Source organism: Colletotrichum aenigma (assembly GCF_013390185.1).
Source record: "Colletotrichum aenigma strain Cg56 chromosome Unknown KSG_Cg56_contig03, whole genome shotgun sequence".
NCBI lineage: Eukaryota > Fungi > Ascomycota > Sordariomycetes > Glomerellales > Glomerellaceae > Colletotrichum > Colletotrichum aenigma.
The window spans coordinates 3,708,489-3,734,747 of NW_023500909.1; the positions used below are offsets into that span (position 1 = coordinate 3,708,489).

The 26,259-nt window shown below is 50.2% G+C and overlaps 7 protein-coding genes across 7 annotated transcripts; 5 read left to right on the forward strand and 2 right to left on the reverse strand.

Moving 5' to 3' along the window:
• Nucleotides 1-6,493: 6,493 nt before the first annotated feature.
• CGCA056_v004956 (Cutinase transcription factor 1 alpha) lies at nt 6,494-11,450 on the forward strand (the record flags this gene model as incomplete). The annotated part of the gene is made up of 3 exons (XM_037320211.1): nt 6,494-8,262; nt 8,894-11,311; nt 11,378-11,450. 3 exons carry the CDS (start codon nt 6,494-6,496, stop codon nt 11,448-11,450), a joined length of 4,260 nt encoding a protein of 1,419 aa, XP_037181555.1.
• Nucleotides 11,451-12,315: 865 nt separating this feature from the next.
• On the reverse strand, nt 12,316-14,265 carry CGCA056_v004957 (Uncharacterized protein; the record flags this gene model as incomplete). Its single annotated transcript, XM_037320212.1, has 1 exon — nt 12,316-14,265. One exon carries the CDS (start codon nt 14,263-14,265, stop codon nt 12,316-12,318), a length of 1,950 nt encoding a protein of 649 aa, XP_037181554.1.
• A 1,447-nt stretch (nt 14,266-15,712) lies between these two features.
• Nucleotides 15,713-16,712, forward strand: arv1 (the record flags this gene model as incomplete). Its single annotated transcript, XM_037320213.1, has 3 exons — nt 15,713-15,955; nt 16,024-16,183; nt 16,249-16,712. The coding sequence occupies 3 exons, from the start codon at nt 15,713-15,715 to the stop codon at nt 16,710-16,712; spliced, it is 867 nt and encodes a 288-aa protein (XP_037181561.1).
• Nucleotides 16,713-17,049: 337 nt separating this feature from the next.
• yfjR-0 (putative oxidoreductase YfjR) lies at nt 17,050-18,855 on the reverse strand (the record flags this gene model as incomplete). Its single annotated transcript, XM_037320214.1, has 4 exons — nt 17,050-17,182; nt 17,262-17,345; nt 17,867-18,726; nt 18,811-18,855. The coding sequence occupies 4 exons, from the start codon at nt 18,853-18,855 to the stop codon at nt 17,050-17,052; spliced, it is 1,122 nt and encodes a 373-aa protein (XP_037181560.1).
• A 1,199-nt stretch (nt 18,856-20,054) lies between these two features.
• Nucleotides 20,055-22,171, forward strand: CGCA056_v004960 (Amino-acid acetyltransferase; the record flags this gene model as incomplete). Its single annotated transcript, XM_037320215.1, has 3 exons — nt 20,055-20,099; nt 20,170-20,331; nt 20,387-22,171. The coding sequence occupies 3 exons, from the start codon at nt 20,055-20,057 to the stop codon at nt 22,169-22,171; spliced, it is 1,992 nt and encodes a 663-aa protein (XP_037180558.1).
• Nucleotides 22,172-22,921: 750 nt separating this feature from the next.
• On the forward strand, nt 22,922-24,225 carry GVP36 (the record flags this gene model as incomplete). Its single annotated transcript, XM_037320216.1, has 6 exons — nt 22,922-22,953; nt 23,016-23,109; nt 23,184-23,266; nt 23,338-23,938; nt 23,993-24,124; nt 24,190-24,225. 6 exons carry the CDS (start codon nt 22,922-22,924, stop codon nt 24,223-24,225), a joined length of 978 nt encoding a protein of 325 aa, XP_037180559.1.
• A 718-nt stretch (nt 24,226-24,943) lies between these two features.
• Nucleotides 24,944-25,790, forward strand: CGCA056_v004962 (NADH-ubiquinone oxidoreductase 29.9 kDa subunit; the record flags this gene model as incomplete). The annotated part of the gene is made up of 3 exons (XM_037320217.1): nt 24,944-25,500; nt 25,562-25,666; nt 25,730-25,790. 3 exons carry the CDS (start codon nt 24,944-24,946, stop codon nt 25,788-25,790), a joined length of 723 nt encoding a protein of 240 aa, XP_037180560.1.
• Nucleotides 25,791-26,259: the final 469 nt, after the last annotated feature.

Below are 26,259 nucleotides of genomic sequence, written 5' to 3' on the forward strand. Positions count from 1 at the left end.
GAATATGTTTAACCTTAGTATACTTAATAAGAAGTTTTTATTTAAAGAGTAATTTAAAGAAAACTAAAAATATATCGTCTTAATAGCTCTATTAATAAGCTTTTTAGAAGCCTTTATAAGTAATAATATTATCCCTTTTATTAAGAAAGCTTTAGATAATATTAATATGGAGTTTAATTATGTCTTTAGCTACCCTAATAAGTAGGATTTCTTCTCTAAAGCACTTAAAGGTACTAAAGAGGATATAAGCCTTATATAGAGATAGTAAGTACGCTTTACGCTAAATAGAGAGAATGTTACTAATAATAGTATAGCTATAAAGGCGTTAGTTAGCCTAATTATATAAAAAGAATAGCGGATAGCGAAGTAGTAATAAGGATAGTGTTAGTAGTATAGGTGATATAAGAGAGAGAGGATAAGTTAATAGTTTAATAGTTAGTAATTAAGTAATTATAAACTATATTTTTGCTAAAGTGAAGTTAAAGATCGTGAGGTTGTTAATATATATATATAAGTGCGGCTGAGGTTAGGAGAGTTATAATTATATAACTAAAGGCTATATATATTATTAGGAGGCGTAGAGTTAAGAGGTCTGTCGCTCTAAGTAGGTGAAAATCATAGTGAACAGCTAGAGGCTACTTAATAAGCCTTTTGAATATATTAAACTAAATACATATATAAAATATTAAATGAAAATAGTAAAATAAATATAAATCTATTCATAACTCTTATAAAAGAAAATATAAAATTATATATAAATAAATGTATTACTACTAAAGAAGAAATATTATAATTTTAGTAGTAAATTAAAGCTATATTATATTTACCTCTAAAAACTAAATATAATATAGCTTTAGTAGTTATAATATTATTAAGATATATAATAAACCCTTCTTAAAAATATTTTTCTATTTTAAATTATCTATAGGGTTATTTAAATAACTTTTCTAATAAAGAAATTTATAATAATTATAATAATAACATAATATAAGATTTAATAGGTTATTTAGATTTTAATTAAGCTAGAGACCTAAATCATAGAAAATCTATATTAGCTTATACATTTTATTAAGGATTATATGATATAATATCTTATAGCATTATAAAATAAATAGTAATATATTATCTATTTATAAAACTAAATATATAGCTTTAACTAAAGTAATAAAAGAAGCTTATATATATATAATAGTTATAATTTTAATTTAATTAATCTAGGTTTTAAAGCTATTAATAAGCTTAAGATTTTTATAGATAATTTAGTAGCTAAAAAGCTAGCTAAAAATTCTAAATTTCATTAAAAATCTAAGTATATTAATATAAAATATCATTTTACTAGAGAATCTTTATCAAATAAAGATATAATATTATTTTATATAGATACTAAGTTTAATATTGCAGATATATTAACTAAGCTTTTAAGTAAAGTTATATATAATAATAATAATAATAATAATAATAATAATAATAATAATAATAATAATAATAATAATAATAATAATAATAATAATAATAATAATAATAATAATAATAATAATAATAATAATAATAATAATAATAATAATAATAATAATAACTATATCAAAGAAATAACTTACTAGTTTTTCTCTTACCTTTTTGCCTATAAGGTTATTTTATAAAGAGTTTTTTAATTAGTTATAAATATATTATATATATTATAGGAATATCTTTCTTATTTCTTTATAAGGTTTTTAAGTTTTTTATGCCTATAATATATATATATATATATGTATAACGTGGTTCATCAGTCAGCGACGAATATCAGTCAGCGACGAACTTTTCCCCAAACGCGGTTTGCACCAAACCACTTAAAACTTTGACGCGTAATAACTCTGCAACTATCATGCCAATTTACACACAAGAAGATAAGATACTTCTAGCTATCGAGGCGATCCGATCAGCCTGCGTCGCCGGCCGAAAGCTAAGTGTGTTGCGTGCTGCGAAGACTTATGGTGTCCCTAAAAGTTCCGTACGCTATAGAATGAACGATCAACCCTAACGCGAACGTGCCTAACCTTAACGATATAAACTCAATCTAATCGAAGAGAAAACACTTCTGCAATACGTTATTAAACAGGATTCCAGAGGATTTCCTTTACGCCTCGCTGGTGTGGAAGATATGGCTAATCTCCTGCTGCGAGCGCGTAATAGCAAGCCTATTAGCAAGCGATAGGCTAGGCGGTTTATAGACTTACAGCCTGCTCTGAAAACTAAGTTTAATCGTCTATACGATTATTAAAGGGCTCTTTAAGAAGATCCTGAGGTTATATCAAAGTGGTTTGCGCTATTATGCAATATAATAGCTAAGTATGGCATCTAAGAGGGGGACCTATATAATTTCAACAAAACTGGCTTCATAATAGGCATGATCACTATGTCAATAGTGGTAACATATGCTGATCAACGCAGCAAAGCAAAATCTGTCCAGCCTGGCAACTGTGAATAGGCTATAGTTATTAAATATATCAATTTGGGCGGGTGGTGCATCCCTCCGTTTGTGATCGTTAAGGGCGTATATCACCTTGCCAGTTAGACCATGGAATCAGGTTTTCCAGGCAACTAGGTGATCAAACCTACTGCTAATAGATAGACGGACAATTAGATAGGTCTTAACTAGATTAAACACTTCGATAAACACACTAAGAACCAAACGAAGGGCATCTACCAGATACTTATTATTAATAGCTATAAGAGCTATTTATCAGCTGAATTTAATAATTACTATAAGCAGAACAATATTATAACTATCAGTATGCCTGCATATTTATTGCATCTCCTACAGCTATTAGATATTACCCTTTATTCGCCTTTAAAACGCATATATAGTGATGAAATCAACCTATTCATCAGAGCCTCTATAAATCATATCACTAAGTCTGAGTTCTTTATTGCCTTCCACTAGGCCTATAACAAGGTTTTTAATAAGGAAAACATCAGGTCTGCTTTCCAAGGCGCTAGAATTTCACTATAGGACCCAGACCATGTTATCAAAAAGCTTAATATATATTTACAGACGTCTATACCTCTTATAGCTAACCTTTTAACACCGCCACCTTAGCAGTTGCAAACGCCCTCTAACCCATAACGAACCGTCTCACAGTCTAACTTTATCAAAAGTTATATCTCTGCTTATTAAGGAAGCTTACTAACACTAATTATTGCTGCAGTTAAGCAATTATTAAAGGGTGCGCAGGCAATAGCGCACTTAATCACTATTTTGACTGATCAGCTTCATACCCTTGAGGATGCAAATATAGCACTTACTAAGCGCTAGAGGGCTAAAAGAACGCAGGTACAGCTTAGAGGGGCACTTAGTATAGAGGAATCTCAGGTTTTGCTTGAAGGGAAACAAAAAGGGAAACGTCCAGCACCTCAAGAGGATAAGGAGGGGGGTCTATCAAAGAGAGCCCAGCCAGCTCAGAGATGCTGTGGTGTGTGTGGCGAGACCGGTCATAATGCGAGAACCTGCTCTAAGGATGTGGAATTATCAAATGATTCGAGTAGTAATAAGGAATAGTTAATTAAATGTGTTGTGGTTGTGTAATGGTAGATACCATTATATGCATGGGAAAAAGTTCGTTGCTGACTGATATTCGTTGCTGACTGATATTCGTTGCTGACTGATGAACCACGTTATATAGATTAAGTAAGTAAGCTATATACTATAAATTAGCTATATATACCTTAAGGGGGGGTATTAATATATAACATTCTTTTATAATAATAATAATATAAGAATAATAATAATACTTAACTTATTTTAATACTTTAATATTTTATATAAAATAAACTAATAAAGTTTAAGGTATAAAACTTTATATAAAAATACTCTATTTATTATAACTTATAACTATAGTATTAATTGTATAATACGTATAGTTATATAAGCACCTTATATAATTAGTAGTTTAGCAAGCTATATTTTAAGTTATTTTTTCCCTCACTTTTCCTTACTTGAGGATATAACTTACTAACTATATTAATAGGAATTATTCTAATATATTACTTCCCTTATTATTATTTATATAATTAAATACCTATAAATACTTAAGATTATCACCTTTTATTATAACGTAAGCCTATCTATAACTCTATACTATATAAGTATATATATTATACCCCTATATACGCTTATATTGATACTAATATAAACTAATAATTTAATAACTTTAATAATAACTTTAACCTAAAAAGTATTATATATACTAACTTTTAAGTACTTACCTAAAGTATGTAAAAGCTGTAGTTAAAAAGAGTATAAAATTTCTTTATAAGTACTATTAAGGTTAATAGTAAAGATATTATTACTATATTTATCTTTAATATCTATTTCTAGAAGTAAACTAAGCTATAATTAATAAGTTTATAAATTTAAACTTTAAATTATACTTATAAGAAGTATTAATAGGAAATAATAGATTAAATAGAGTAGAATTTTACTATAGTTCTCTAAGGTAATAAATATACTACTTATAGAACTACTTTACTAAGGGCTTTATTAATCGCTTAGATCGTATAAAAAAAGTAGGATAACTATAAGAGTTAAGGGATAAAGTAGTATACTAAGACTAATACAAGAAATTCAAATAAATAACAGGCCACTCACACCCCAGAGTAGGGGGAGGGTCCCTTTAAGCCAGCGCAGCAGTCGAGGAAGCCAGGCTCAGTCTTGATCATATGCTTTTCTCGGCAACATCCTGGAACCATCGGGGAGAATCAGAATCACGTCGAGGCATAGCGTAGTCCTTACCCAAACGGGAAATACATGCGCGGACCAAGCCGTTTCGGAGCACATCCCCGATCCAACGGACCGCGTACAGTACTGCACCTCCCACACCTTTCGATCCCCGATGACCCTTTACCCCAGATAATGCAAATTGCGCCGACTGCAGCCAAGAGGAGCAAGCAGCACATCAAGAAGAAGTAGGAAAGCCGGGAAGGAGTCGAAAGGGTGGGTTCATTCCCATATCTAACATGGATGCATGCATGAGACGGCGACCAGTGGCATGTATTAGATTTCGGGTGACCTGTTCCGCAGTACGGATATTTTGTACTATGCAGTACTTACAAGAGAGAGAGAGAGAGAGAGAGACAAGACAGGGTCCAGCGTTTATTGGTAATGTTCCCGAGTTCACTTCACGCTTCATGGTGTACACACACCCAATCACAAAACAGACTTACAGTCGGTATGTCTTTCTGCACTACGACCGCATTTTCGCCAGGTCCCGGGTTGCGCAGCGTGGGGAGGTGTCAGAATCCTTCCAGCAGCGCGCGCCGTTGAGAAGTCTCACATGCTTGCCAAGCAGTTCCCTTCAAGCGTATTTAATTTTTTTTTCCATCCCCATGGACAACGCCATAGGCGAATGTCGGCCAGGCTGGCACACCCACCCGCGAGACCCGCCTCGGCGTCAGCCAGCAATAGCATCGACAATAGGAAGCTAGGCTGCTGGCGGCGGCGTCCATAGAGGTTGGCATTGGTCATGCAGGGTATGTATGGATGCGGAGAACCAGGAACGGAGTGTTGAAGGCATGCGTGGTTCCTGAAGCCTCTAGTGTTGGCAACCGTGGCATAATTTGCGAGGCATTACTGGCATAGGCGACTGGCTTTCGAATATATTAACATAGTCTTGGTCCCATCCACGCCATGTTGATTAACTGCTGAAGAAGGCTTGTTGAGCGTACGAACGGATAGACGCAAAACGTAGCAGAGCGCTTAAAAGCAGCAACATCCACACGCCGGCCCAATACCAATCGTTTGGTCAGCCGACACTCGAGCCACATCTGGGGCCCATTCCAGAGAAGAAAAGAGAAAAAAAAAAAAGAAAAAAAGAAGGGAGGACCGGACGAAGCTGATTGCCTTTTTGGGGGTATACCAGCGGGCCAAGCTGGTAATGAGCGAGCTCATCAAGCAAGCGGCAAACTGGTCTGCAGGTAGGCGGCAACTGGGTGGGCACAAGCTGATCTTGGGTTCCGATTTCTGATGTCCCGTCATCAGCCGACCTCTAAGCTCTAGACGGCAACTTTGTCCAACTTCTAGACCGTTTGCTACGTAGCGGGCGTAGGACGTGCAAGGCAAGGTTCCCAAGACAAGAGAGGAGGAGCAACAGCAACAGCAACTGCAGCTGCAGAGTGAGGCAAGAAGCAAGGCAGGCCGAAGACCATCCTGCACGTCAGGGCAAAGGAGCCTCGAGGCAGACTGGCACCCGTTGCCACAAAAGTGTGACAGGCCAGCCACTGCATGATTGCTTGTTCTCGGCATCGCGGCGCATCGAAGGGAAGACGGGAGGTTGACTTAGGATAAGGTGCCGGGGTCAGCCGATTCTTTCAAGCTTCTATCTTGGGAGTTGCCCATGAATCTGTCTTGAGTTCTGCCCTCTCAATTCGCGTACTTTCTTTGCACAGTTTGCCTCGAACGACCTCGCCTCGTGTTATCAGGTCTCTAGGTCTCCGTTCTCCCGGTACCGTGGATTGGATGGCCGTGCTGCAGTGGCCACTTGCGCCGGACTTCGAAATCGACGGCGAAATCGAGGTTCCGGCCGTGGTGTTCAGCACTGTGCCTGTTGGGCTGGACATCGACTTGAACAGCAAGTCTAATCTTGAAACGGGAGTTGTTGACGACATTGACGTCGGGCTCAACAACGCGGCAGTGGACGCGGACGCGGAAGCGGAAGCAGAAGCAGGCCAGGGTGCTGACACGGCCGAATCCTGGCTTCTGACAGAGACGACGACTTACAGCAGCGGCGACGGCGACGGCTTGGACGAAGCCCAGCTGCAGCAACACCAGCGGCAGCGTCGACAACAGCAGCAGCAGCAACAACAACAACAACAACACGAGGCCGCTCCGGCGCCAGCAGCAAGCAGAGAAGGCAAGCACAGCGGTGCTGCGCCATCTTCTCCCGCACTCGCACCTGCAACTCCTGCGCCTGCACTTGCACTTGCACCTGCGCTTTTCCCTCCGTCATCGTCTCCTTCTCCTGCGTCGGCGCCGCCTGCACATACGCCTGCACCTGCACCTGCACCCCTGCCTGTATCCTTTTACAAGTACGCTGCTGCTTCTGCAGTCGCCGTTGCGCCTCCTCTTCCACACCCCGCGCTTGTGTTTGCGCCTGAGCCGGACCAGGACAAGCACAAAGACAAAACCAAAGACCAAAACGACAACGACGACGACAACGGCAGCGCTGATCCCTCGGCGGCAGACCCACTCGTCTCCTTATTACAACTGGACCCTTTGATAAGCGCTGCTCCTGTTGGTCTTGCTGGGTCGTCGTCGGCAGCCTGGCACATTCCGAACCCCAACTCAGATCCCAGCACCAATACCAGCACCAGCAACAGCACCAGTTCCTGTTCCATCCACCCAGAAGAAACAGCTTTGCCTGCACCCCCCCTCCATTCGCATCCGCACCCGCACCCGCACCCGCATCTGCTGCACCACCACAACCAGTCCCGGCTGTACCAAAACCAACTGCGCCAGCACCATCCAGGTCTGCTCCAGAACCATCTCCCGCAACGTCCACGCCATTACGCCCACCAGCTCCAACTCCAGAACCACCACTACCCGTACCCAGCCCAACACCATTACCATCGCCCACTACAACCACTCCCCGTTCACGTCCAGCACCGCCAGTTATCCCAGCTCCAGCCCCAGCCCCAATCCCAGTTCAAGTTCCAGCACCAGGCCCTCGAGGCCCTCCGACTTCCGTCTACGCCGACACACCCAGTGCCTCTGCTCCAACCTGCAGACCCTGCTGCGCCTGGGCCACTGCAGTTGCCAGGCCCAGTGCCAGAAGCAGAGCGAGCGGCGCTGCTGCCACTCCTATTCCCTCCCGGGCCTCCAGCTCCAGCTCCAGCATCCGCCTTTGCTCCTATTACTAGTCGACCAGCGAAATTCGTCGACGAACTTCTTCACAACTCTCCCGACCCCGTCGCATTGCCCGCCAACAGGTCGCCAGACCAGGACGAGTCAATCATGGACGTCGACATGTCCTCCGCAGACCTTGCGGCCCAAAATCTTCAACGGCCGCAGCAGTCAACCCCCCAGAAATCCGACTCGCCATCCCAGGCGGGGGGAACTTCTAATGTCGCCAACACAAGCCCCAATCCCCAATCTGGGAGCTCTGCCTCTGCCTCTGCCTCTGCCTCTGCCTCGGCTGCCGCCGCCGCCGCCGCTGCCGCCGCCAACCACATGAGTTTTCGCAGGTTCGTCCCCAACGTCCAGCATACTCCTTACCATCACGATGACTTGTGAGAAGTCATGAACCAGTGCGTGCTGACATTGCTTCGTTTGGCTTTAGGCAACGAGCCTCTAGAGCATGCGAGGTATGTAGAGTTCCCGCCTTACCTTGCCCAGAGCAGCGCCCGCCATTCCCATTGCCCCTCTGCCCACTTTATGCCGAGGCGTCGCTGAGCGCGCCGCGCCGCCGCGTTGCGACGCAAGATCGATCCCGCACCCGTTCTGATCTTATCCTCGATGCCGGACCATGCTGACCATTGGCCTTTGCATTCATAGACATGCCACGCACGCAAGGTATGATTAGCCTCTGCAAGCGCGACCCCCCTCTCACCTTACAATCTCGTGTGCCGAGGCTCCCGATATCTAGACCGTCCATATCCAGATGTCCCCTCCACACGCGCCCAACCACAACCCGCCAAGTTTCGTCCTTCTGTGTTGACATTCGATTCAGGTACGATGCGATGCCGCAAGCCTCGGCGTGCCCTGCACGAACTGCGTGGCCTTTCAAATCGAATGTCGCATCCCGACCCCGAAGAGAAAGAAAACTACAAATGCCGGAACAAATAAAGACTCGGACAGGTCTGCTCCAGCTTCACCGCTGCCATCTGCCCCAAGCACTGGGCTAACTGAGCTTCGCTCTAGCGAGAAGGGGGACAACGCCGAGGACCGCTCTCCGCGAGCTGCGAGCACTGCTGCTCCGGGCACCTTTCCGCCGAGAACACCTGCCGTCTATCACACCACCGATGGCACTCCGTCCTCTACATACACCGAGTCACAGGCCCGAAAAGAGGAAATTGATAGCGGCACCTACCTCAACTTGGTCATGAAGCCTAAGTTCACGAGAGCGCCCATCACCGATGCTGGCAGAGTCGCGTATCTGGGAGAGTCATCCAACTTGACATTGCTGGTACACGACCGCCAAGGATCCTCCGACGTGGTTCACTACCCTCTTCCCGAAAATGTCAGGGGCTCAAGAGCCCGCCTCACTGAGCTTGACAACGTGGAAATAGATATCTTACACCAGCGCGGTGCCTTCCTCCTCCCGCCCAGGTCTCTCTGCGACGAGCTCATTGATTCCTACTTTAAATGGGTTCACCCGATTGTGCCCGTCATCAATCGTACTCGCTTCATGAGGCAATACCGCGACCCCAAAAATCCCCCCTCTCTACTTCTACTGCAGGCTGTGCTGCTGGCCGGCTCTCGAGTCTGTACGAATCCGCAATTGATGGATGCCAACGGCTCGACAACCCCTGCCGCGCTTACCTTTTACAAGAGGGCCAAAGCCTTGTACGACGCCAACTATGAAGACGATCGAGTGACCATCGTCCAGTCCTTGCTGCTGATGGGCTGGTATTGGGAAGGCCCCGAAGATGTGACCAAGAACGTCTTTTACTGGAGTCGTGTAGCCACCATTGTTGCCCAGGGATCCGGGATGCACCGCAGCGTGGAGCAGTCACAACTGAGTCGTTCCGACAAGAGATTATGGAAAAGGATCTGGTGGACTCTCTTCACACGCGACAGATCCGTAGCTGTAGCTCTCGGTCGGCCAGTGCATATCAACCTAGACGACTCGGATGTGGAGATGCTTACCGAGGACGATTTCATCGAAGACGAAGGCGACCGGAACAGCGAATACCCTCCAGATCCGATCCATGTCCAATTTTTTATGCAGTACGTCAAGTTATGCGAGATCATGGGCTTGGTGCTATCACAGCAGTACTCCGTTGCTTCCAAAGGACGTCAACGCAACGCCATTGATTTAACGCACAGCGACATGGCCTTGGCAGACTGGCTTCAGAACTGCCCGAAGCTCGTGTACTGGGAGGTTGCTCGGCATCACTTCTGGTCTGCGCTGCTTCACTCCAACTATTACACAACGTTATGTCTGTTACATCGGGCCCACATGCCACCAAACGGTGGAAGCCGATTTCCCGACGATGCTCCTTATCCATCACGGAACATCGCTTTTCAGGCGGCGGCCATGATTACCTCTATCATCGAAAATCTAGCTGCTCACGGCGAGCTACGCTTTTGTCCGGCCTTTGTCGTGTACAGTCTGTTCTCCGCACTCATCATGCACGTTTATCAGATGCGGTCGCCGGTCCCCTCGATCCAACAGGTGACCCAAGACAGGTTACGCACGTGTATGCAAGCACTCAAGGAGGTTTCGCGCGTCTGGTTGGTGGGCAAGATGGTTTATACCCTGTTCGAATCCATCATCGGAAATAAAGTACTGGAAGAACGTCTGCAAAAGGCCGCCGGCAAGAGGCACAGGAAGGCACAACAAACTCTGGCTCAACTCGAGCAACAGCAGCAACGACCCCAAGAAGCGGCGAAGAGAAAGTATGACGATATGGCGATTGACTTTAGCGTCAACACACCGACGCCTCAGGAATCGTACGAGCGATCACGTCCTCAAACGCCCAGCCATATGAAGGGCGACGGATCATCCAACTGCCAAACCATGCCACCACCCACGTCTCCAAATGCTAGACAGAATGCCGACACCTTCATGGGTGGAACATCTTCGAGGCCACAGACGAGGCCGGCGACTCCGTTCAACCCGTCATTCTCAGTCCCAGCAACGCCACCAGATCTATACCTAGTAACGCGCAACTCGCCGAACATTTCGCAATCACTATGGGAGAACTTCCAGCCCGATCAGTTGTTCCCTGACAGCGCCAGCATGCCGGCTTTTCCTCAAATGTCTCCCTCGGTTCCAAATCAAGGGGGCATAGACGCTGGGCTCATGGCACAACTTCAAAATCCCAATCTGCAGGGTGGCTTGTCTGGCCAGAACAGTCAGTTCCAACAGAGAGCAGCAACGAAGGCAGGGCTAGGCGGAAGCCCTCCGCAAGGGCACAACGTAGTACCGGGATTACAGGGTTTCCAGCAACAACAGCAACAGGGCCATGGGCAGAACAATAGCAATTTGAACAGTAGTTTGTGGACGGCCAACTTTGATGGCTTGATGCCAGATGGGCACAGTCCCAGCGACAGCTGGAGCACAGGATCTGCACAAGGGCAGCCTGTTCCCAATACTCTCAACGTTGAAGACTGGTACGTCGAGCGAGCATGCTGACATAGACAAAGCATGAAGGTTCGTGGACTAATATCTGGCAACAGGTTCCAATTTTTCGGTATTAACAACGGGGACCTAGCGAACATGAATATCGACTTGGGGCTGGGACCTCAGTAGGGCTGAGAAAGATGAGGGACAGGGCCGTTCATAACTGCCCCCTTCATGCCTCTTGGTGAGGGGCAATGGGCAAAGACACCGCGTAAGTTGGCGGTACTGGAGTTATGTGTGACAGGCCGATGGGCTTTGGTCGTAGAATAGCTTATCAGGAGCATTGCGCGTTCCTCCATGAGAGAACACAGCCAGGGAAACGGAAGATACCAAGAATAGTGGTACGGCGAGATCTACCTTGTTTGAGAACCGTTCAACGAAGATACACATCTATAACCTGGGTGGACTTGTGGGACGCCCACTCTAGGCCACTGAATGCATGCTCCGGATCTGCCCAGCCTCATATTCAATGAGCTTCAAAACACTTCAGTCTCTGAACTTTGTGAACATGGATAGATCGAGAATTTGTCTAGTCGGCGTAACTGGACTGTGAGCCACTCGCCTCCTAACGCACACCTCTCTCTCTCTTCCTGCCTCCAGAAGTCATCGGGTTCAACAGGAAAAAAGCAGGGACAAAAATAGACAAGAAAGAAGAAGCACCCGTTGTCCCAAGTCTAGTATGAAGATGTATAAATCATGTTGGAAGTTCAAGAGAGCTTTAAGACCCCCCTCCTGCTCAGGTTGCCATCGGCAATGAAGGAAGCCCTCTGTTTCCATTGCCCTGCCCCTGTCATGCCCGCTAACGCCTTCCCATGCACAGTCTTATCTCGATGAAGTAAAAGAACACGACGGCCAGCTCATTCCACCCCACGCACCATCGTCGTCGTCGTTGCCGCTGCCGCCTCCACTCCTGCGGCGGCTTCTGGTACCCAAGAAAGATGCTATCAGAGGATTCCATTGGCTCACGGATGGCTTTGTTGTCGATTGTCAATGTCTAATCCGACTTCTTGCCTTTCGCAGCACTCGAGCTGTTGGTTGAACCACGTCCTCTGACAGTCCCACCTCCATCGCTCCTCCCCGTTGAGCCAATTGACATCGGCGTGGTCTCCAGCAGTCCTGTGCTCGTAACACAACCCCCGCCGACAGCCGGGGTTGGCAGCCTCCCGTCATCGCTGTTGGCATCCGTCAACTCTATCAAGTCAAGATCGTCCAGCTGACGGCCCCGGCCCCCTAGCGTGGGCGTCCCGGGAGACTTGGCAAACGCGCCGCGCAGCCATGTCTCCACAGCGGCGGCAGCGCGATCAAGTCCAGAGCCCTGCCGGGAGGCTGCCGCTACATCCTGTCCCTCGTCGAACGGGCTTTCCACAATACCGCTGCTAGACCCAGGCCGAAAACCGAAATGCGCCGTTTCGGATCCCATGACGGAGATGGACGGCAGAGATTCGTCGATGGCGATGCCAGGGAGGTGCTTCTTGGCCCAAGTGTTGAAGTAATCCTTGTCTGGGCCAGGTGCCCGCACATTTCTACCCATAGAGCCGACACCGCCAGGCCGCCTCATCCACGCCGGTCGCGTGTCTGCTGCATCGCTATTCATTCTGCTCCTGGAGGAAGCTGGCGTCGACCTTCCCGGTGTGCTCGGCAGATTTGGCCTGGTGCTCAGGTTGCTTTGTCTACGAGAAGACGGCCTGCCTACTTGTTCAGGGCTCTCTGTGAGCCCCGCCGCAAAGCCGGAGGCGTCGAGCGAGTGTCTTGGGGTTGACAATGTTGAGGCAGCAGAGCGGAGACTTTTCTTGCGCCGCGGCGGGAAGTATCCAATCGATCTCCTCGACACACGGGCAATCTCGACCGGGTTTGGATTCGAATCCAATGTCACCCATCGAACGTGCGTCCATGGCGGATCTTCCGGTTCTTCGTTCTTAGCATCCGCCAGTCCCTTGGTGGTCGGCAGGCTGAAAAAGTCGGTTGGTTGTGAATGATCCGATGTCAGACTATTATGTCCGTGACCAATCTTGAGTTCCGGCGTGGGCGCCAGGAGGTCGACTGCTTGACCGTCGTGGGAAGGGGGTTCGCACGGGCGGCCCTTGACTTCGCAGGCGTCTACGGGTATGGCCAGCCATTTGCGGACCTGAATATCCCTGGACCACAGACCATTCGCTTTTCTGAAAGCATCTTCGCGACACCGGTACTTGAGCACTATGCCCGCATAGGTGTCAGTTGGCTGCACGTGATGGATATACACCAACTGATCCTGCACTTCCTCATCCTGTATATTATCCCTGGCGATTTCATCTGAGTTCCTCCTCTTGTACTTGCCCGTCACATCAAGCCCCCCGTTGACGCCTTCGTGACTCTGCAATACGCTCGCTGTTCGTGCAGCCTTGAGAGCGGCCTCCCTCTCTGCTAGAGAACCTGCTGCTATGTCCTGATGACCTGGGCGAGAAGTGGACGGCGGCTCAGGACCCCAGGCTATGGGTGCCTTTCGCGGGGGGGTAGAGTAGTCTCTTTTCAAGGAATTGACACCTCGCCTCCCCTCTCTGTGATCTGACTCGTAGCCGGCATCGTGTACACTCCCACCGGACAAGAGGGACGAAGCCAAGCCCTGAATCGAAGCCCATCCTTGAGACCAAGATGTGTCCAGAAAACTGGCAGTAGACGGGGCAGTGTTATTTCGACGATTCGTGGCGGATGCACTACGAGAGGTTGGTTTGGAAGAGCTGTCCCGGGACAGTTGAGCGGAGGGCATAGGGCTCGGTTCGCGGCTGGTCGGGGACCGAAGAGCAGAAAAGGAAGCCGTCAACCTCTCCATGGGGCCTGCGGGGGAGTCCTCGGCGGTGCTGATAAGGCGGCGATTACGTGGCCGAGCTTCGGCATCGTGACGTGCTGGCAGGAGGGCGGATGAAGACATGTGAGATGCCGACCCAACCGGGTTCAGGGAGTCCGCCATAGTCGAGGAAGGCCGCCCACCTCGTCGGAAAGGTGGTACACAGATTGGAGAGATGGCATCAGCGCGCGGCTTCAATCATCGACGAGGGTCGGTCGCTCACTCGGATGGGCGGCAGGTCGAGGGACAGAGCTTCGTTGGCCACGCTCGAAAACCCCTCCCTAACACCAACCTTTCGGAGTACGGTAGGTAGAACGAGGAACGTGAATGGCGAATTGATCGAGGTCGTCAGAACCGGTCGGAGGGAGGATTAAGTTCGATGTCGGAGAGTATGCGGACACGCGCTTGAAAGAGTCTGTGGGGGGGGGGGTCCAGGGCGCACTTCAGGGAGAAATGAGTGCAGCCGGCTGGAAAGTGAGGAATGAGTGGATGAAAAGAAAGATGAGAAAGAGTATTGATGTGCAGCCGCGTTGAGTACCTGCGCAGGTACGGTATCAAGTAGATAAGGTAGTAAGTAGTTGCAGACTCGCTGCGAAAGGCAGTTGGGGTAATGGAGGTTAGCTAAGGCACGGGAAAGTGAAGTAGGTACAAGTAAGGTAGGGGACAGACAGACAGAGTCGGGTGTCCAAAGACCTAGGTAAGGTTTGCTACTGCTACTGCTACTGCTACTGCGTGAGGTAATGTAGACAGATAGGAGCGTGCGCATTGTGTGCCTTTCCTCTGGACCTCACCACCACGCACCCAAGGTACCTTACGGCTACGTGGACTGGACTGGCTTGGCTTGGCTTTTAGAGACGGGAATTGGATGGGACCGGACTGGGCTGGGCTGGGCTGGGAGTTTGGGAACGGGACCCTTGGTTGAGACGACGTAACCAAACTCAGGAGCCCTGTCCCATTGCTTAATGATGATTAGCGGTACTTGCAGCGGGGTGGATTGGATTTGTGGCTGCACTGGAGCCTGGCTGTCACGGCTGTCCTGTCATCCCTCTCCCCCAATTCGCTTCAATGCTGTTTTTGGGACCCGAATCAGCGGCCTGCGGGCTCTAGGTAATTGCTGAGGTGCGAGGTGGGGCTTAGGACAGGTACTTATGGTACCTTACCTTACCTTACGGATAGTGTCGCTACCTACATGCATGGTACACTGTAGAAATGTGGACGGAGATGGCGTGGGAATTCCGACCTCGCGCTCCGCCCCGACATCCCTCCACGTCCCTACGGTGCAGTGTCATGGGCGATGTAGTTCAGCGGCCCCACACATGCGAGTCTGGTGCCGTTCCTGAAGCCCCTGGCACCTGCAGCATCATCGTCTGCACCACCAGCGTGAGGTTGCTGCAGATTTCACCAAGGCCAGGCTCAAACCACATCACGTCCGAAAGACAAGGCTGAGTCGAACATCGGTCTGTAACAACCACAGTTGCGACTCAGCTAGAGCCTGCCTGGGGTTCTCGGCTATGACGCGTGGCGATAGCAAGCTACCTTCTCCCCGTGCAAAGTACCGACTCTGTTCGACATGCCCATCTGTATCGAATGCCGGCACCCGGTGAAGACACTATGGACCAAATACTCCAATGCCGACGACAAGTCAAGCGGCCACAACATTCGCTTGACCGTTTGTAGGAACTGCGGCCAGTTCTGCGACAAGTACGTGGAGCACGATTTCGTCGTGCTCTTCATCGACCTCGTCTTGATCAAGCCTCAGGTCTACCGCCATTTACTCCACAACACACTGATGAAAGACGACGACCGCTTTGATGTAAGTCTAGATATGAGCCTTTTCCAAAGCCAAAGAGACAGTCGCACTAATCATCCGCTTCGACTCAGTCTTCCATCGTCCGGCTGGGCGTGCTTTTGCTACTCTTCGATGTTTACCTGACTTGGGCCCGCATTGAGAAGCAGACTGGTCCTATGTCGGCCCAAGACGAGGGCGCAAACCTAGGAAGTCTGACGCAGCAGTCAATCGTGTCGCAATACATGTTTTTTCGTACGTTCTTTGTTCCCTTTGCCGATGCGGCTGCTTCCGTAGGAACTAAAGGTTCGCCTAACTAGTCATACTCTGTGCTCTATCGACCGTCGCCTTTCACGTGAGCATCCGCTTCATGACCTCGTCGACACTCTCCCCGCTCAGCATGTTCAATATCTTGCCTCGTTATTCTCGTCCCAATTCCGTATCGACCGCACTCCTTGTCTCTTCCTCGACCAAGCTCTTTCCTATTCTTATGGTTATATGGCAGTATGACGTGCCGGCTGCTGCGCGATCGCTCGGGTGGGCCGTTGTTGCGAACAATGTTGAGGCTCTTCGGATACTTTTGGACTGCGGTTATGGAGTCGCCACGCTGCTGGCCACCACCGGTGCTCTCGCGCGGTGGTCAGTAGGGCGTGGTATTCTCTGGGCTGCCGGGTTGGATGGTGTTGATTCTATCGGGGAGACGAGCATTGCCGCAGATGGTAAGGCTCTCTGGGCTCTGCTTATGTACGTCAGGGAATGGGCGAGCGACTTGGCAGCAGGATAAGAAAAGATAGAAAAGGAGCAATGGCATGGGCAGGAAACCCGCCGTAGCATTTAATACCTGACATAGCGTAAACATGATGTTGCGTCCTCGTGCCCCTTGCTTGTCCGCTGACGCGTCTGATGCTGCACCAGCTTGCGTGCGATCTCCCCGGCACACTTTATCGTCGACCAGAGCTTAGAATACGAGTTCGTTAAAGTGTACGACAGCCGGCCTCGTGACCAACTATAACAGAACCCCAGCCAACCCCTAACGCCAGCCATATGAAATTGTAGTAGTGCGAAGCAGTAATAGTACATCGGTTCCATCGCGGCGCTGTGCCGCCAGCACATCAATCTCATTAGTGGTGCTCGAAGCCCGGTCGGATGTCGCTGCGTCGCGGTTCGATCAGGGGGTTGAGTTGGGCGAGGAACGTGATGGCCCACATGAGATAACAACATGCGAGGGCCAGGAGGAGAGAGGATCTCCAGATGCTGAAGCTAACGTCAGTCACAGTGCAACAAAGGAACGCCAGAGCACTTGTCGGCATCGCAGAGCTTCATGATAGCTTACATTTGGTTTTCGCCCTTTGGAGAAAGGAACCAGGCAGCGGCGGCCATGGCAGCGACGATGACGAGGCCGACGAAAATGCTATACCTGTTGGGCTTGTGTCAGCGTCGCGTCAATAACGGGAAAAGACCGAGGGACATGCCCTTGCGCCATGTTGCTGGTTTTCAGGAAATTCCTCGATGCAGAAAGCAGTAGGCGTCAGGCTTGCGATGGTACAGTGCTGTCGCTTCGTCGATTGATCCAGTGCTGTCGTCGTTCGGTGACGGGAGGCTGAAAGCTCGCTATGAGGTTGGGACTGGGCTCCACCGATGCAGCTACACACGCCGTGCATGCACAGTGTAGAAACAGGAGGCGGACATTGAATCACTGTGATCGCCTACCGCATGTCTGCTTAGTCACAAATAACCCCGTCAATACCAGCTAGATACGAACACTACGTACTCTCAGTCTGTACAGTAAGGCAGCTTATGAAACGTATTGCATGCCACGACGCCTAACTGACTGTGCCCAGGGGACATGAGCGCTCTGCAACAGTAATGGAATGGCGTAACAAACAAGTATTCGTACCCGTCGTTACATGTTTCTATGTCTATGAGTCGTTTTCATACTTGAGGCCAGCTTCCTTCCTCACTGCACCGTAGATACCTGCCATGTCACCCGAAGGTCCAACGTGTGCCTTGACGATTTCAAGATGCTTGTCAGCAGTCTCGATGTTCTGCAACCGCGTGCCGGCAGCTTTCGCAATAGCCATGGCATGGCGGGCATCTTTTCTCGCCAGGTCCACGGCGAACAGGGGCTCATCTCTCTTATAGTAGTCGCCTTCCAGCATGCGGTTTGTGTACGCCGGGTACGGGCTGCCACCAAACATGGCCTCAACAAACTGCTTCACGTAACCCGTTCCCAGGCCGCTCTTCTCTGCAGCAACATATGTTTCGGCAAGCTGCTCAACCATGCCGAGGATCACGGTATTACCAAGCACCTTCAGAGTCGATGCCTTGCGGTATGGTTCGTCGGCCATGTTGATTTCCCGGGCCGCCATCGCATCGACGTACGGGCGGATCTTCTTGATCGACGATTCCGGGCCTGCAAGAACCAACGTCGCGTTCCCAGCGGCTACCATGGCGGGGGACCCAAAGATGGGCGCGCAGATGAACTCAGCGCCCTTTTCCAAAACCGACTTTGCGACAGCGTCGGTCGTCTCGGGAGCAATGGTTGAGCATTCGACAAATACTTTGCCTTTGATGTCTCCATTAGTAGCAACGGCGAAGACCTCTTCTACAGCCTTGTCATCGGCGATGCAGGAGAAGATGATGTCGGCTTTGTCAATGGCATCAGCGAGAGACTCTGCAACCTCGGACTTGCCCTTTGGCAGACTTTGGCAGAGATCCGTAGCACGTTTCACAGTCCGGTTGTGAATGAGCAGTGGCTTGTCGAGTTGAGCTTGCTCGACGAGATTTCGGCACATGCCCTGGGATGAAAGATTGATCAGTGAGTGTTCTTGTCTGACCAGGTAGGTAATCAAACATGTGGAGATGTGGACAGGCTCACTCACCCTCCCAATGTTGCCAAGGCCGATCCAGAGTAGAGTCCGGGACATTGTGAAAGCTGTCGTTGTCAATGGGGAATTACTTGAGAGGTTCAGGTATCAGCCGACGTCGAGTAGAAGAACAAACCTATGTATGAAGGCGGAAGTGCTTGATGTCAATGGATGAACAAGCATTGGTCGATGAAATAAGTGACTTGCCAGCGGCAGTTGGTTCGGGATGTCCGGTCTAATGAAACTGGAGGTGACAACGCGGGCTGATGCACCACCACTCAGTAGGTCGGTCAGGTAGAAGCGGGGTCGGCAAACGCAGAGACACTGGAGCACTGAGGCGCTTTCAAAGTACCTAGCTAGGGCCCCAACCTGGTACATCAACGGAGACCGAGATGATGGCTTTGTTTCCGATGGAACGGGGTTGCGGCAGCTCCCGTCCATGCAGCCAAATCGCTGCGTTGCGGCACAGTAATGTCGACAACCTGCCTCGTTGCCCGTTGCATCTGGTGTAAGTGATTTCATTGCGCGCAGCCCTTCAGGCGATGGACAGTTGAGAGATAGCGGGCCTTCACATGTTGAGTTATATCGCAGCAGCGCATCGCGGGCGAGTGGAAATGCCGCGACAACCTAAGACTATGCGCCAATTATCCGCTTCTCTCAAGTTGCCATCTACCTCTGTTGCTTGTCCGACTTCTCGCCTCGGTGCTACGGTGATACATTACGGTCGCCGATCGCCGGCTCCGTGATGGGGACCCTGCAGGCCTTATCCGCTTATCAGTCGGGCTTCTGGTAGGTTGATTGACTCACAATGTGGGAAGTCTTTGGTGCTAAGCAGGGTCAGGGCCCAACGTCTTCACCTTCGCTCTTGAGCTTCGTTACCGACTCCTCAAACTGTCTTTCTACACACGCCATCCTTCCGAGCACTGTCCAGAGTGTCATTGATCGTCGCCCGAACAGACCTCGCTCTGAATGGCCGTCTGAAGAGATGGCCGGGCTTTGACCCATTCCCCCCTCTCGACACGCGCTGCTTGTGGAGTCCAACAATAGTGCTCGCGAAACCGGTGTTCAGCTTCCCCTGCGTTTACTCTCAAATCCATAGCCATTGCAGAGCAGATGCTGGCAGCAAGCTGACGACTGGACCTCGTCATTTCATTCCGAAGCCCTGCGGCCCTTTCCCCAAGACGGTGTTCAGGATCTGGCTTAGAAGTTCTTCTCAGCAGCTTTCTACCCTAGCCACCGCAGCAAAGTCACTGGGCAATATGCGTACTCCTGCGCTAAAGCAGGCTGGGCATTTGGTCTCAAGAGTGAGTCTCTATCTGCCCTTGCACGCCGAGTTCCGCTCTTTATTGCGCACCTTCTAACTCGTACTATTAGGCGCCTTTCGCTCTCGATTCATGCTGCCCACCCAACCGCAGACTGTATCACCGTCCAAGGTCGGGTGGCACCCGGCAGGACGAAGCTTTGCAAGTTGCCTTGTCAGCTGTCAGACACTCTTCTAGCTCCAAGGCACGAGAAAAGAAGAGGGCTGAAGATCGGGTATGCCCTCTCAATGATCACTGCGCCATGCAACAACCTCTGACTATTGTTATAGGATTTCATAGTGTCTGTGCTGGAGGCTTCAGCGACTCGCCGTGATGCCAAGGGCTACCTGCAGAAATATGCTCCGCCAGGCGAAAATAACGCCAAGAAGCGCAAGACGGGTGCTTCTCAAGAAACACCAGATCAGACCTACTCTTCTATCAGAGTTGTCAACCAGTCACCGAAGTTCATCCAGGGCGAAGGCACGCCGAAGAAACAGGAATGTGTGCCAGAGGATGAGCCCATCAACCTCGCCATTGTCAAGATGACTCTTCCGCAAGATCTGGACGACCAAACGCTGAGCGCTATCGCCAAGACGTTTTCGCAACTCCGCAAACTTGGACTTGTGAGCGTTATCGTTCTTGAAGGAGGATCGCAGTCGTCTCGAAAGATTCTCAGAGAGCAGTCTTGGCGGGTCCAACAAGCTGTGGAGATCTTTGGTGAACCGGGCTCGATCCTGCTAGACCAGTGCGTTGGCGAGGCAGAGAAGCACACGGCTGACGCTAAGGGCTTCATGCCTTCTAGCGTCTACGTTCAGTACCCACACATGGTACTTCGAGCTCTTCAGGACAATGCAATTGTGGTCATACCCCCCGTGACAATGGCTACTGACATGAAGAGTATTGATGTGGTGGATGCTGACGAGACCATCGTCGCCCTCACAAAGTACTTCTGTGGACTTCAGTTGAATGCGAGTGAGACCCCCGTGGAGTTGCCGAGATCCACCCAGGGTGCGGGAGTCAAGGTGGCCTCTGTCGAAAAGGTCATTATCCTAGATCCTGCGGGGGGGACACCACTCGCGGATGAGCACGATTCATGCCACCGTTACATTAACCTGGAACAAGAATTCGAGGGCATCATGTATGCCCTCACACACCCGTCGGGAACAGAGGCGCAACGGGGAAAGGTGCCCGAGAGTGTGCGGCAACAGCATGCTCGTAACCTGCAACTCGCCAAGAGCGTGCTTGCCATGTTGCCGTCAACGTCGTCGGCTATCATCAGTACACCAGCAGCCGCAGCCAATAAGCCCATCCAAGAATTTACCAGAGTTACGACGCGTAACAGGCAGAACCCTCTGATACATAACCTCTTAACAGACAAGCCTGTTTTCTCCTCATCGCTACCAATCGAAAGAGTCCGCTCAGGAAAAAAAGGCGACGCCGTCTCGGGAGATGCGCATGTGGCCACCCTTATCAAACGGGGGATGCCGTTGACGGTGTATCCCGACCCTACAATCAGCGCCTGGCTGCCTCCTCGACCAGGAGCACCTCGTCTGAGGCTCACAGACACCTGCATAGATCTTCCGCGGCTGGTCTACCTTATCAACGACTCATTCAACAGAGAGTTAGATGTTCAACATTATCTTGACCGCGTCAACGAGAACTTGGCTGGTATCATCATCGCAGGGGAATATGAAGGCGGCGCGATCCTTACATGGGAAAAGCCCTTTGGTATCGACGAGGAAACAGCTTACAAAACAGGACGGCTTGTACCTTACCTCGACAAGTTTGCAGTTCTGAAAAGCCGCCAAGGAAGCGGCGGGGTTGCGGATGTGGTCTTCAACGCCATGGTCCGAGGTTGCTTTCCTGAAGGAGTATGTTGGCGTAGCCGACAGGATAATCCGGTGAACAAGTGGTATTTTGAGCGGTCTCTTGGAACATGGAAGCTCAGGGATACCAACTGGACCATGTTCTGGACAACACCGCATCTACCACTCAGCGATCCCAAGCTGCTAGACTACGAGAATGTCTGCCGTAACATTGAACCGTCCTGGGCAGATTCAAAACCACCAGACTAAGACTTGAGGGGGGCGTTTCCGGCGTTGAGCCATGCGCATAGATTTTGATGATAGACTTGTGGCGTTTTAAGGACAGGAAAAGCAGGAATCAATAAAAGGGTCAATGAATGGGCCAATTTGCTCATGATATTTCATTGAGAACCACATTGTTGGTCGGCTCGAGCGAACAGACCATTCCAGCGGGAGGTGGTTGTCAGGGTGCAACGTGATTGAACCTCAACCCGTTTGAGATATCGGGCGACTCTTCAGCATTCTTGGGTGCGTGGGAAAGGCACCACAACCCCAGGGGGAGAATGACGATCACCCACCTACACAGCTTCCTGAATTGAGAGTGGGCATTGAAGCGTAAAAGTACAGGTTGCTGTGCCCGTGCATGCACAATTCTGTATGACTGAGCAGCACGAATCAGAAACACTGAACTGTCCAGTTGCTCTGCGGATCCATCTGTCACGTGTCTAGCGCGACTCTTAGCGTTCCCTGGCGCTGGTCCAGGGGAAAATGGATGGCCTGTGACAGCATGCTACGTTAGGTAGAAGTGAACGTTGCTGTGCTGCTAATTTAAGGTACCTGCCTACCTTACGGGATACTTGTCTACCTCAAGCTGATAGGCACGAGGCCAAACTTCATCAACCACAACCGCTGTCGTCGCTGCCAACGTCACCTTACAAAGACAGTATTACGCACCGACTTTGAACTCCCATTCTAGATTCGCATTTCTCTCTCCAGACGCTGCCCAAAATTACCGCAACGATGGATTTCAAGAACCTCGGAAAGAACTTTACGTACGCCTTTGTCGCGCACCTGGCTCACGTATCGAGGGGGGCATCTCCAGGCTGACGAATAGTGCGCAAACCAGCTCCTTCGGGGCTTCAATCACCCCCTTTGCCTCCCGTACCTTCCAATACACCAAGGAGCAGCTCGGTCAAGCTGAGGATAAGGTCAGTAGCTGCTTGCCAACCCAGCTACCTCGTCATTACCCCGAGCGAAGGCTGATCGATATCTACCGTGACAGACCCAGCTTCCTCCTGACTACATCGATCTCGAGAAGAGAGTCGACGCCCTCAAGCAGGTCCACCAGAAGATGCTGGCTGTGACGTGAGTGCTATCCAACCATTGCATCCGCATCAGGGTCGGCGTCCTTGCCCACTAACACGGCGTCTGGACAGCTCACAATACTCGAACGAAGCCTACGACTACCCGCCCAACATCAAGGAGACATTCCAGGATCTCGGCCGCACCGTTAGCGAGAAGGTCACTCTTCTGTCTTCCGCAAGCTCTCCTGCCGAGGCTCAGGCCGCTCTGACAGCACCTCCCTCCGCGAAGCCCCAGCCCAAGACTTTCAACCATGCCATCGCCCGTGCCAGTCTGGCTAGCAGTCAGGTCCTCCACCAGCAGCACACCGGCGCCGGAGAGGACCCTCTGGCTACGGCTCTGGAGAAGTATGCACTGTCAATGGAGCGTGTTGGTGAGGCTCGCATGGCCCAGGACGCCCAGATTCAAAGCCGATTCCTTGCTGGCTGGAACACCACCCTGAACACCAACTTGATGTTCGCCACGCGTGCTCGCAAGAATGTCGAGAACTCGCGACTGACTCTCGACGCTGCCAAGGCACGCGCTCACGGCACCACCTGGAAGCTCGGTCCTGGATCCCCACGCGCGGAGGAGGGCCAGCCTCAGGAGCTGAGCCCCGAGGCCCAAGAGGAGATTGAGAAGGCCGAGGACGAGTTCGTCACACAGACTGAGGAGGCTGTCGGTGTCATGAAGAACGTTCGTTTAATGACTTGTTGCATCTCACTGGAGTATTGCTGATCATGCCATCAGGTCCTTGACACCCCGGAGCCCCTCCGCAACCTCGCCGATCTCATCGCTGCCCAGATTGAGTATCACAAGAAGGCCTACGAGATCCTGAGCGAGCTTGCCCCTATCGTGGACGGCCTGCAGGTCGAGCAGGAGGTTGGTCGCGCCGCAAACTTCGACGTATAACGAGCCCCCAACCGTACTGACGCCCGTCGCTTTAGGCCAGCTACCGCAAGAGCCGCGAGAGCGCCTCCTAGGAAGCCTATAGGTTTTAGTGTCTTTGAATGTTACCACACTCTTAGTGATGGAAATTTCTGCTCCCCAGGAGCCTGTCGGCGTTTCTGAAGCTTCTCGGCCCGGGCAACATGGAATCGCTCTGAGACGAGGGCGGAGGCCCGTTTCCTCTTTTTCCCCCTTGTTGTGGTCAATTTGACTCGAGCCTCCCTTGCTGTTACACACCACAACACCACATTATGTGTTGGAACGGCATATTGCCGCTCCAAAGTCCCATTACCGCCTGGGATAATCCATTTCAAGCCTGATGCCCGCAAGTTAGGAGATAGAGCATCCCATATGACCCATGCTAGATGGGTGTTTCCCATTGCGCTGATAGAAATTCACAACTGTTGTGCATGATATATCCCCACCTGATTAGGACATTGTTGATGGGGAATGTGGTAGAGTTATGAGCGAAGCGCAGTGTATTCTATATGAACCAACGCGACCTGACCTGATTGACACTAATTTCTAGCTGTTTTTCTTATGATACATGACTGTGGAGTCTCCCTCCACGCCGTCGAAGCTGTGAGTCGTCGGTAGTGGGGCATCACGTGACCTTAAACGCTGACTTATGTAAGGAAGTCTACTGGTCAGCCAAATCAGAGCGACATTGGCATAGCAGCTCCCGACCTCACGCTCCACTGTCCAATCCTCCCAACGCCGCAACACCAATTCGAGCCAATTGATACCGCAAACATGCGAAGGACATTTCGCCTGCTCGCGGGCGTCAAGCCTGTTCGTTATCTTGAGCCCGGCACCCCGACGGGTCTCACGGGCCTTTGGACACACAATAGCCCGCGGTCGACGTTGCTGTACGTCTACAGCAACACCCTCGACAAGCTCAAGGCGATTCCCGAGTCTTCCCTATACCGCCAATCCGTCGAAGCCCTGACGAAGCACCGTCTTGCCCTTGTCGAAGCCACCGTACCTCCCGGATACGAGGAGTGGGAGAAGAAGGCCGAACAGATCGTCAAGGAGAAGCCTGAACAATTCCGCCTCGTCAGCGGTCGCGTTGACGGCAGCGGCGCTCGCACGGTCAAGCTCGGCAACAGGATGTTCGTCGTGGGCAAGCAGCACGAGGCCAAGGATGTTCGCTTGGAAGAGTGGGACGGTGAGAAGGACGAGGGTGGCACTATGGAGGGCCCGCGCACCGAGGCAGAGCGTCAAGACCACAAGTTGCTTGCCGAGCGCAAGGATGTAAACGACGTAGCCAAGGTTCAGTGGGAGTCTGAGCCGCAGTTGACGGCCGACCAGTACGTCTTGGGCAAATTGGTTTTTTGAGCATATTGGCGGAACTGACATGCTTGCGACTAGGATTGCTGAGCTGGAGAATAAGATTGGAGCTGGCCTCATTGAGGAGGTAATCCAGGTTGCCGAGGGTGAGCTGAAGCTCGTGGACACGATGATCCAGGCCAAGGTGTACGTCACTGATCCGTCCCGACATATCCAGCGTCGAACGTACTGACCAAAACGCTACTACAGTTGGGAGGACCTAGAGGAGAAGCCTGTCGAGGGGCAATGGACTTACTTTGAGCGGAAATAAGCCGAGCCGCTAGCCGCAGAAAACGTCTACCACATATAGACTGTGTATAATAGGCAACAATGATGACCAAGATACATCGAAATGTTGCTTCTGTACAGGAAACCAACCATGTGAAGTCGGTCAATGAAGGCTGTTCTGGGCGGCAAAGCAAGACATCGAATGTGTTGCGCTGATGTTACGCGCACTGCCCTCCTGCCAAGACTAGCGATTGCCTTGGAGGTTGGAATAAGAAATGCGATTTACGCACTGGTTTGATGCTTGAAAGTCTGGGTCTATTCTGACAAGATGCAAAGACCCTTTTGGTCGTGCGTTGGTAGCTCTGATAAAAACGTCAATGTCTGATTGACCTAGCTGGCCTCTAACGTAATCAAGCCTTTTCGCCGTCTTGAGAAGTTTTTACAAGTCTTTGAAACTACCATGATTTTTTTATTTTATTTTTTTGCAGTCTCCCAATGACCAATGTCTCAGC